Source organism: Penaeus vannamei, chromosome 20 (assembly GCF_042767895.1).
Source record: "Penaeus vannamei isolate JL-2024 chromosome 20, ASM4276789v1, whole genome shotgun sequence".
Taxonomy (NCBI): Eukaryota; Metazoa; Arthropoda; class Malacostraca; order Decapoda; family Penaeidae; genus Penaeus; species Penaeus vannamei.
The window spans coordinates 37161692-37174191 of NC_091568.1; the positions used below are offsets into that span (position 1 = coordinate 37161692).

The window sequence follows — 12500 nt, forward strand, 5'->3', positions numbered from 1 at the left end:
ATATATATATATATATATATATATATATATATATATATATTATATATATATACACATATATACATATATATATATATATATATATATATATATATATATATATATATATATATATATATATGAATACACACACACACACACACACACACACACACACACACACACACATATATATATATATATATATATATATATATATATATATATATATATATAATTGCATGTATGTATATACTACACACACAAATGTGTGTTTTACTTCGTAAGACGGTGTGAATGAACGCCCATTTAATCGAAAATTTGCGACTTTCTATTTTTTCTGTAGTTAGTATGTATGTGTATAGACGTGTGTGTGTGTGTGTTTATATATATATATATATATATATATATATATATATATATATATACATACATATATATAAGCATACACACACATATATATGTATACAATCTTATATATATCTATATATATATATATATATATATATATATATATATGTGTGTGTGTGTGTGTGTGTGTGTGTGTGTGTGTGTGTGTGTGTGTGTTTGTGTGTGTGCATGTGTGTATGTGTATATATATATATATATATATATATATATATATATATATATATATATATTATATATATATAATATATATGTATATATGTATATATATGTATATATATAAATATATATGGGTATATATGTATGTATGTATGCATATATATACATATATATATATATATATATATATATATATATGCATACATAAATATGTGTATATATACACAATCACACACACACACACACACACACATGGTGGATTCTGTAAGGTATCTAAAGTTTGTGTAAAGACCTGCATTTACTTCCTAACCTTCGTTCGCTTTCATATTTAGGACAGCATTATCTCACCCACATTCTCGTTACTTTGTGTGCCTCTTTTTTGTGATTTATTACCCATTCTGGCCTCCATGTTTTCATTGTTCATTCTCCAAATGCCATAGAGTTTTATCGTTTGTTATATTTGATTTAATTTCGTTTGCTTTCGGGTTTTTCAATTTGCTATGTGTTGGATTAATTGATTATTAAACATTTACCACACTTGTTAAAGAAGCTGGCCTTTTATAACTTCTCTCTTGCCCTTCTATTTGTATTTGTTTGTAAATGTTAGATCTTTCAGTTATACTGCAAATGCTTGTTTTTTCAGAAAGCATTGTGTTGCTCTTTATAACCGGAATAAGGAACTATTTACATTTTTTTCAATGTGTGTAGTTCTGTGGTTACTTCGCTTTTGTATTGTTTCGAGTTCTCACGAAATGAATAAGGGGAGAATTGTGTTAAGTTTTGCTTCTTATGCTGCATGATCTGATATCCTGTATTTTTTTCAGCAAGGTTTACTTATTACATTGCTGAATAATAATTTGGTCTCTTGATTTTGTGTGTGCTTTGGCTGACACTTAATTCCTCTGGATTTAGAAAGTCACAGTTTCTCCAATAAATGGACGTTCTTTTACACCGTCTTGCGAAGTAAACTGGGTGATTTATGTAATTTTTAAACAAACTGTACGGTCATGACCAGGACAGTTTTCCAATTCTGGATAGAAATCCCAGTTTATAATTTTAAGGTACCCTTAAGTTATCAAGGTAATGTCCTGAAAAAATCTGAATTCATGTATCTCGAATTTACCCGAGAAATCTAAAGTATGATCTATATCAATTTGATTTAAACCGTATCCTCAGCCACTGAGTAGGGCTAAACGTTTACAGTACTTCCGGCCAGCACTTAACGCACGTAAACGTTTAAAATCACCGCATAATAATGACAATGGGGATCTGGTCGTAGCATATGATTGTAGGTAATGACTGACGCCCTAACGGTGGATAAAGGAAATGGCGTTGGGAATTAGGACGTGTGTTAGAGCCGTGACTCGCTTTTCTCCTTCGCTTCGGTTCCACGCCGTTAGTTAATGAGGTTGTAAACTCATATCGAACATTGTGATAACAAAGACTGGATGGCTCTCACTCAAAGTCATCCCCGTTTTATCATATTTACTTTTGTAGTAAATAGTTTCGATTACGCTTTCCCTTCACCCATTCTTCACATAGCCCTCCGAAATAGATCTTCAAAAATAAAACATAGCCAAAATAATCAACTTTCAGTTTTGTAAATTTGTGTGGAATGATAGAGGTCATAAACATCAGGAACTCTCATGCAGCTTTGCACGTCTTGGACGCACCAGATCTCAAAACAATGGAAGCCCCCCGGTCTGCTGATAAGTAAAACAATACCCTTAACAAATTTGTGTAATATGCCCCATTCGTCAGAATTCAATTTTACCCAATTTGATATGCATTACACACGATCAAATGATAAGAAAACAGATCACTGTTATATTCATTATTATTTTATAAACAGACCAAGTTACAGGCATACATCAATTTCTATATTGAAAAGCAACACTTAAAAGTATCTTGTGATGACTTTGGAAGGAACTTTACCGTTAGGATGACTGATGGAAATTTTTACTCTACAACACGCTTCCAATTGCACCCATTGTTTTTATCTGAACTGAGTTGGAACAGTTACCATGTAATTGAATAAATAACAGCAAATTATAATTCCAACATAGCTGCAGCAATGATTCATCAAACTTTAAGGCATTAATGATTCCTGATCTTTTTAATGTCAACCTGGATGGGGAAATTCAAGAGACCTCTATACACTTGTACAAATTTATTTCTAACATTCTAGTATTTGTACACAAATCTTACAATATAGACAGCAACACAAGCTTATAACATTTTCAAATACACTTCCAGGCTGAGTGGTATGCTTACTAAAACCCCTACATGACCACAGAGCAATCTCAACCCTTTCCATCCAGATGACTCGTGTTCGTAGGCTGGGGCAGATTTCACATGGTTTCAAGACTGGGAACCTTTCAGCTGGTGTAGCATGAACCTCACGCGTCACTTGGATATGATAATAGGATACAAGATTGATTCTTGCACTGCAAGCGGGGATGTGGGGAGAGGGAGCCAAATGTGTATAGTCTGATCTTATTTCTATTTTTGGGCTAAAAATGTTAGAATGTTTTTATCTTTTCCGTTTCATTTAGATGCAACAAATAAAATGAATTCTTAGTCATTTTTTGAGCTTGGTGCGCCTCAAATAATATACATATATATAGATTTTTACACTATTTTTTCAACCATGAATTGCCTTAGTTTTTGTTAGTTTTCACCTTTATCTCAAACAATGACTAAAAGTTTAGTGATGAACTCAAACTGGCTGATGTTCGTTACAAAGGAAAACTACATAATGATCAGCTCTCGCAGTGTTAAAATACCCTACTGGTGATTACACACACCTTTTATGAATATATACAAGTAAATACATAGTGAATAATATTCTTACACGGCAGCACTGTATATAGTACTGGGGCATCTTCCTTAGGTAGGTCAGAAGAAGCAGTGTGCAGTGGGGCAGGTGACTTATTTTCAATGGTTTCCAGATCGCGCAGATTTCCTCTGGAATTAATGCTGCTTCATATCGGTCAGAGCATAGCAGGTTCTATTATTTTCGAACTGGTAAATCAACTTAGTCGGGTGAATGCGGTGGATATTTTGAAAAAAGGGTTAAGAGAGTATGATCCTTTGGCCCAATTAATCACATGTGGCAATCAGTGAGGATCACAACTTACAAGCAAACACAACCAATACACCCACAAGCACACCTCAATCTCAAAACTCGCTTATTCCCATTCATTCTCACTCACTCTCCAATACTTTCTGCAAATACACTACAGCCTTTATGGATCAAACACACTGAAGGGTAACATATCACAGAAAGTAAATACAAAGCATTAATATATTATTTTGAGGATGCCTTAGATTTCTTGTCAAAAGTTCCCATTAAAACATTTACCCCTCTGTCTAATCGACAATGATTATCTTTATTAGAATTCTGCACATTCTTTCCATATGAAGAAGTAAAGTAACATGATCACAATATTTTCATCTTTCTTTCTATTTTTGCTTGCCGTTTCATATACTGGAAAATGAAAGATTTTTGGTGACAAAATACATCCATACTCATGCACTATACCACTTGGGGTAAGGGGAATATTACATCTTATATCTGCGGTATCCTGGTTTAAATTTTTTCAGCATCATTCCATTGAGTATGGTTAATGGTTAGTATTATCTAACCTGACATTGGGTTAATTCATAAACCTTTGCCCCGCTGCAAAGCATGCCTACTTACTGACTTGAATTTGGCTATATGCAGCCTCTTGGAATGAAACAAACAAAAGTTACGACTGAATCAACAATAAATATTCCATAAAATAAACTTGAGTAGTATAAATAAATGGGGATTATCACAATATATTATTGATTTCAATGCATTAGTCTTGTTTTTCTAATCACCCTTATTATGACTGAAATCCAACACTCAATTTTACACTCCCAAATATTACTGTCTGTCAGACAGAATGGCATTAATGGTCTCTTTTCTAAGTAATCAAATATCTAAGTTGAAGAAACTACACCATATCTGCAGTCAGTCACATAATTCGAGTAGTTATGATTCTAAGGTAAGAGTTTATACAAACCCCAAATCTTTCATATAACTATAACAAGCCTACAGATGCTCCGAACAAACCACTCCCATGACACTTAGCTGAGGTGCCTGTTACTGCATTAGGACCAATTACATATGAAATTTCATCATCTGCAAGTATATTAGTGTTTAAACAATTTCTGAAAGTATTTATTTTAACATGCATCCGAACAAGAGTGAAATAAACATTTTCTTACTATATTCATCAAATCTTTATTTATGAATAATGCTGCAAGTATTGATTATGGCCTAGAAAGACACCTGTTTAAACTGCAGTATCTAAATGTTGCAGATGAGGGTCGCACCACTGAATACAACCTGGCTGAACCCTAGTTGTTAATTCCATGATAAATTAATTCTCTAAAAATACTATACATCCATTTCAAATCCCTTATATTTTCTGCCACGGATTCAACTACTACACCTGCCTGAGATAATACAAGATTTTATTTCCACTACTGAAAATCACTTATCAAAATATTCATACTATAATGATTATTCAAGAAAAAATATGGAAAGAGAGTTTACTTATAAACCATCTAAAAAAGAGAAAAAAGAAAGTGTTATATTCTATTTTCTTCTGTAATTCTTTTATTTCTTAATCTTCCTTACCATTGAATATATTAAGTCACACATAAAAAATGAATTTAGTCAGCACTTCATCACGGCAAATGTCAAATTTCAAGGGTGATCCTTTACCTTCTGCTAATAAGTTCCTATATCACTAGTCCCACAATGGACTTGGTGTCATAATATTGAATAAATAGTATAATGTTTGGTTTACACATGCATTACTCACAGCATGTTGTGATAAAAAGAGAAAAAGAAAGAAGAAAGGAAAAAAACTGAATAAGTTAGTACTAGCTCTCAAGAAACTGTATACTTGATAGACTATGTCAATATAGCTTTACATTCTGAAGTAATAAACCTATAAAATGCAAATCTATTGTATAAGTGGATAAAGCTAATTATCCAAACCTGTAGAAAAAATGAAAAATGGATAAAAATCTGATAGAGAAAACTACACAATATACTAATCATAATCATAAGTAATGGTAATAATGATATTAATGATGATAATTATTAATATAATAATAATCATAATAATGATTAACTACAATCAATTAACAACAACAAAAATAATAATAATAATAATAATAATAATAATAATAATGATAATAATAATAATAACAACAATACTAATGATAATAATAACAACAAAGAGTAAATGTAATTTTAGTTGTAAAAAATAATGAACTCAAACATGGGAACATGAACAAATAATTGTAGCAATGTTAAAATATAAAAAATACAAGCAAAATTACAATAACAAAGTAATATGTATGTTCCCCAAATTAAACTTTTTGTCCACAAACCTTCCTGAGTAATCTTGATCATACTGGAAACAACAGACGTGCTGGTCTGTTACAATTGGCAAGATTATCTCCACAATGTCAGCAGCTTGATTAACATGCATAACCTAAGTGTCTTTCAACAAACCACACTTCAAGTGTTCTAGATACTGCAAGCTGTTAGTTGAATGTTAGCAATGCCCACAAGGGGACTGGTAAATGTACATATAAAATGGATTTTCTTACAACGATGAGGTTGCCCGTCAAACATTGCAAACTCGCAATGTGAACTCACACATCAGGTCTTAATAAAGAAACTACATCAGTCCTGAATATTCCAAAAGTTTTTTTTTTTAATCACCATTAATTATAGAACCTATGATATGGATGATGTATATTGTTATAATCTACTTTTGTTTTTTATACTAACAATAAACTTATGAAACATAAAAAATAAACTGTAACCTGGACTGCTTATTAGCATGATAAATTGCAATAACTATAATAAAGAATACTATTAAAAAGCTAATAATTGACTAATAATAAACATGATTTCTTTTTATCGTAAAAATGCAAATGTAAAGTTTACTTCCCATGGTCTTGCAAGCAGCACTTATGTAAACCCTTGTACACAAAGTTATTCAGTTTATCAGCAGCCTTGTCTGTGAGCAACTTAGGATACATTGCAAAACTAGTGTAATCTCTGACACTGTGGTATATATAGTACTTAAAATATTTATTAAACTTTTTCCACTTAAAGAGATATGATAGATGATCTTATCCAAGTACTACATACAGCACAAACTAATAATTTCTCCACAGAAGGCCTGAAAGATATGAAGGTGACTGAAGTGTATCTTTATTTGGTATATAAAACCTGTCTTTTTTCTGATATATCATTATCTGTCTAGCAATAAATTTCTATCACTGGAATACACGGACAGTACTTAAAAATTAATGAGATATTACTACATCACATTTTCCACAATCTGGTATCCTGATAAAAACACCTGTCAATCTTCCTAAGAAGATAACCAAATCACAAATTGGGAGCAATTCCAATGACAAGCCCCACACAAGTTCCAATCACAAAATTTCCATTCTTCATAACATTCGTATTCTATAATGAGGGAGGGTTTAGCATCATCAATCATTTTTTTCTGAGTAATCACTGGCAGATTTTATTATCACAAGGTAGTTCTTTCCATCAAGAGCACAAGCAACTTTGCTCTACTGAAATGTGCAAGAAGTAATCTAGCCGTTTTAAGGATTACTTGAGCTCTTGACACTCACTGATTTTCTCTGCCTTTAGAGTAAAATTGAAAGTGAACTTTAATGCTGCCATTTTGAGCCAATCATAAATTTTGGTTGGGTATTCTATGTTGTTGAATCTCTCATATGAAGTACCTCCAACTGTCTCACATCATTATGAAAACAGAGAAGAAGCCTTCCTTACTTCTTGTAGAAAAGACAAAATTCCCATTTACATCTTACAAAACAAAGAGGCGAGACACAGTTTTCTAATCTGTCTGTCACCTCCTTCAAGCAAACCGCACCATGATTTTTTTATGGAGGGCGAAGTTTAGCAGGAACAGTTATCACGATTGGGCTGTGAATCACTGTTCAGGTTAGTTCTACCTGGCTGTGTTGGCTTATGCTGAACACCTGATTCTGCTGCATTCAAGTCCAAACTGAAAGAAAATGGCTCGGTAAATCAACCTAACACAAATGGTACTTCTGATACTACGATGCAAAGCACATTTTATCACTATGCTTTATATCACAATAATGGCAGCCAATACATCTTGTTTATTATTATGGACAGAAGCATATCTAATAATTCAGTAATTTTCTCCAGCTTTTACATTATGTTGCAACATTATGTTATAACAGGAAGGAAACTCACCTGCCATCCTGTATATTTTGGTAAATCTTCTTTGCAGTCTCCAAGAAGGCTTCCTCCACATTCTCTCCACTGAAAGTAAATTATTTGAATTAAAAAGGCTGAAAACTCAAAATACTATTCATTATGCAAGATATTCTTTTAAGTTATAAACATAAATACAGAGAGGCATATATGGAGGAATAGATGATGGAACACACACACAATCAAATAAATACAAACACATTCTCAATCACTCATCCACTAACTCATTCACTCATTCACTCATCTACTCACTCACTCTCTCTCTCTCTCTCTCTCTCTCACTTTCCTTGTGTGTTAGTATCACTATCTTTACCTTTCTATCCATGTCTATCAATAAAATTATGACTCTTAATTCAATTTTTATTCACCAACTCCATTCCAATTTTCCTGACCTACTGCCCTCATATAAATTAAATTTTAACTTATTTCTTAAGTCAAAGGAATATATAAACAAACAAAATAAAAACTTACGTTTTTGCACTTGCTTCCACAAACATTAGTCCATTTTCTTCTGCAAACTGCTTTGCTTCTTCATAGGTTACATCTCTCTGTAACAGCATAAGAAAAATTATATGAGAAAATATAGTGAACATTAACTGATAAGACCATTCTAAAAAAGAGAAAAATGGAAAAATAAAAAAATAAAATTCAAAAAGTAAATAAATACAATGTAGGTGTTGAATCAAAACCATACACAGGAAATATTAATGAAAACTATATGAAATAATGAAATAAAAGGAACTTGGAATAGATAATCATGCACAAACTGTCAAAAACAGACAAGCTATTTGCCACATTTTTTCCCACTACGAATGAAACATACGTTGTGGCCAAATTAAATCTGTTAATGTCTGGTAGGTTTCCTCCAGCCACTTCCTGGGCATCATCCCCACAGTCCCATTCCCTTGTAGGCCTTTCTATCCTGAGCCAATCACACATTTGCACTTCCCACCTCTTTCTTTGTTGTGGGTGGAACACAGTGAGTGTAAATAAGTAACTCTGGTATTGCCTGTGTGACACATTTCCTCAAGCCACACCTCCAATCCTTTCCTTTCCCCAATGCTACCTCCAGAAACCATACCATTATGTATTGTAGAACCATTTCCTGTTATCTTATTGACTTTTTTTCTTATAGACATACACCTTACACGTAGGTGTTATTAACTCATAGCCGACAGGTGGCATGTATGCACATGACATGGCTGTTATGATCTGAAACACTGATAGCATCGTATCATGCCCATTCCCACGCCACTGGCTCGGTGGACATAGTTTGTTTTTTTCCGGTAGTAGTGGCTTCATTTGTATGGTAGAGATTTTAGGCAATGGCACCTATAATGAAGGTATCCCTTCAAAAATTTAATATCTTTATAAATTATAGCAAATTGAAGCTTTTAGGTGCTAAATGTTGCTCACAAACTACCAATTGAGCTGGGCTCAAACGGGAAACTGCCGATGCGTGCCAACAATCCCGTTCTTACGTCCACTTGCCAAACATTTTTACCTGTCGGCATTGGGTTAATTTAGAAATGAGGTTTATTGCTTCATATGTTTTATATGATTTTTTAAAATCCCTATTTCCACCTACAATAACTTTCTTCAGCTCTAACACTCCACTGTGTAGAATGGACTTGACAAATGAAAATGAAATAATCCTTTTCTTTTAGTTTACAACCTTAGAGGATTTAATGAAAATCTAATGAAAGATCAGACTACTTCATAATTTTCATACACTCCACTTGTACATATAGATATTTTTTCTGCAATACACTTCTGTGAAGACTTTTGTTTTTATTGGCTTTCAAACTTCATTTCGAAAGGCAGTTTTCCATCAACAAGAGAAAGGCTAGAAACTCAAGCGAGTCGAGCAAATGAGCAATCCCCCCCCCCCCTTGCAGGGCTCTCGTGCATCGTATGTCAGTGTCTGTCTATGCATGCTATGATGAAATCAATGTTCCTGGCCATTGTTATTTTCTCATCATTCTTTTGCCCTATACATTGTTGCCACTCCAGACCCAACCCAGCAGGTCAAGGTGGGTCCCACACAATTGATTGACATGGAAAATTCAGTATTCTTGCTATATGAGAGGAGAAAGTGCCAGTTTAAGATATAGTTAGGAGGATAGGGGGAGGGATGTCCACTATCATGCGCCTGCTTGCTGCCATGAGTGATCTGCCACCTAACTACAATATAAAAAGCATTCTGGAAGATCAAGGAAGACAACACCACTCACTGACCACCTTCCCAAGTTAGCTATGAACAGGAACCCAAGGCTGACAGCAAAGGACCTCAAGCTCCTTAAAGACAATGCCATTCACACTATCCAACACTGCCTTAAACATCTTGGCATACTGAGATATGGCAGCTCGCAAACCTATGCTGACAGACACCATTAGGAGGCATTAGGAGGCATTAGGAGGAGATGACAAGGTATTAGGGTGAATGTTACTTAAATCTAATCCGTTTTTTTCATTGTTAATTCAATTTTATTGTCTGCCGGGTGTGTTCTTTATATACAGGTCCCAGTATTTTCATCGCCTACTATATTCACAGTTACCCATTGGCGCCGGGTGTCACGTACGTACATGCCATGGCTGTTGTGGACCAAACGCCGCGGGCATCATGCCATGCCCATTCCCGCGCTACTGGCTCGTAGGACGGAGGTTGTTTTTCTCCAGTAGTAGTGGCTTCATTTATATGGTAAAGATTTTAGGCAATGGCACCTAAAGTGAAGGTAAACCTTCAAAATTTTAATATCTTTATAAATTTTAGCAAAATAAAAGCTTTTAGGTGCTATATGTCGCTTGCAAACTACCAATCGAGCTGGGCGCAAACAGGGGAAACTGCCGGTGCGCGCCAACAAGCCGGTGCATACGCAAACTTGCCAAAATTTTTACCCATCACTGATGGGTTAAGAGGGACAAACAGCCTGGAAAAATTATGTCTTTTCTTCAAGATTAAATATTTTTCTACTCAAGATTATCCTTATATTGCAAATGATATAACTCTTAGATATAATTTCTAAACCCTTGGATAAAATGATGTCCCAATAAGTAAGCTAGATTTTGTACGGCTGGATCCAATCTGTGCAGTAAATGCTGCTGGCAACATCCTCCATAAACCTATTCCTTTGCTTGGAAGACTTTTTGGTCCAGTGAGGCAGCTGGTTAAGTCTTGCAATGTCAATCTCCTCCCATTGGGACACCCTTTGGATTCAATACAAATTCTGATGTTCTTTCTTTAGGCATCTCTTAATCCTTTCAATATAAAGAATCCTCTGTGAGGGTCATGGCAATATGCTAAAGCTTTCCATCTTATATTTGTTCCTTCAGTAAGTGCTGTTTCCTTGTCCAAGGTGCATTCTTAAGCCATAGTACCAGATGTTAATCCAGGGATAGAAATAGTTATTAGTAATCTTCACAACTTTCTTCTAATCCCATAAGGATATTGGCTCATCAATTCCTATGAATTGATCAAGAATCTTGAGATACTATAGTTGGTTAACTCATACTGAGAGGGTTAGTAAAAGGGGTGAGTTTTGATTCACCTTTTAGTACTTTAGCAAGTTTACCTTCCACCTTGGAAGAAGAAGAAGAAGAAAATGGAAACACGCATACAAATAATAACAGTGAGTAAAGATTCTATACATAGCAGTTACTGTTCAAGGAGGAAAGTGATATTTCAGAAATTAGTAATCTGTTCAAATTTCAGCAAAACCTGCAGAATTTCCTTTTATGGAACCATAATTTGAACTTTTCCTACATTGGCTAATTGCTCAGAGCTAATTTTCATCCTTACTATCATTATCATTATTAATATGTTATTTTGATACACGTTCATTTTTTCTCAATCTATACATACACACCCACCCACACACACAAAAAAAATAATAATAAAAAATCAATTCAAATAAAATACTCTTCATACTAACCTGCGCATCTAAATCAGCTTTATTACCGATGAGGAATATGACAGTGTTGGGGTTGGTAAGGTTGCGGGCATCTGTCAGCCATGAACTAAGATGATTATAAGTGGATCGCCTAGTGATGTCATACACCATCAAGGCTCCAGCGGCACCTCGATAGTAAGACCTTGGGAAGAGGAAATAATTGTATAAGATTCTTGATAATTCAGGTCAATAATAATATCTTTCAATAAAGAACAGATAAAAGTACATAATATTCATACAAAATCATAAATGTTGGACTATAGTGACAGAAACAAACAGTAGTATTATAATTCTTCCTCTTCCACCTCCTCCTCCTTCCTCTCTCTTCTTCTGTCTTACATCCCAAGACTAATGGATGGATCAATTTTCATCAACAACAAAATCTTAAGACTATTTTTTTCCTTCTTTCATCAAAATACTGAAAATATTAAGGCACTTTACATGAAAAGAAAAATCCTATACCATAACTATTTATAATACATACATCCATTTCCACAAAATTATTTCATTAATAGGAACTGATAATCAGTGAAATTGAACAACTATGCATGCATAAATATACCCCTATTTGTTTACATATTTAATTTCCTTTCCATCTACGTCCGTACCTGGTGACAGCTCTAAACCGCTCTTGCCCGGCAGTATCCCAAATCTGTAACTTAATC

General features: G+C 33.9%; 1 protein-coding gene across 2 annotated transcripts in view; it reads right to left on the bottom strand.

The window, feature by feature from the left end:
• Positions 1–2701: 2701 nt before the first annotated feature.
• Positions 2702–12500, bottom strand: part of Rab14 (RAS oncogene family member Rab14) — a 20838-nt gene continuing 11039 nt past the window's right edge. For both annotated transcript variants that reach the window (XM_070135488.1, XM_070135489.1), the window contains exons 3-7: positions 12444–12500; positions 11818–11977; positions 8357–8433; positions 7865–7933; positions 2702–7649 (exon numbers count right to left, since the gene is read on the bottom strand). The exon at positions 12444–12500 is cut by the window's right edge and continues 70 nt beyond it. In XM_070135488.1, coding sequence (XP_069991589.1) covers positions 7541–7649; positions 7865–7933; positions 8357–8433; positions 11818–11977; positions 12444–12500 — 472 coding nt within the window. In that variant the 3' untranslated portion in view covers positions 2702–7540. The remainder of the gene's footprint in view (positions 7650–7864; positions 7934–8356; positions 8434–11817; positions 11978–12443) is intronic.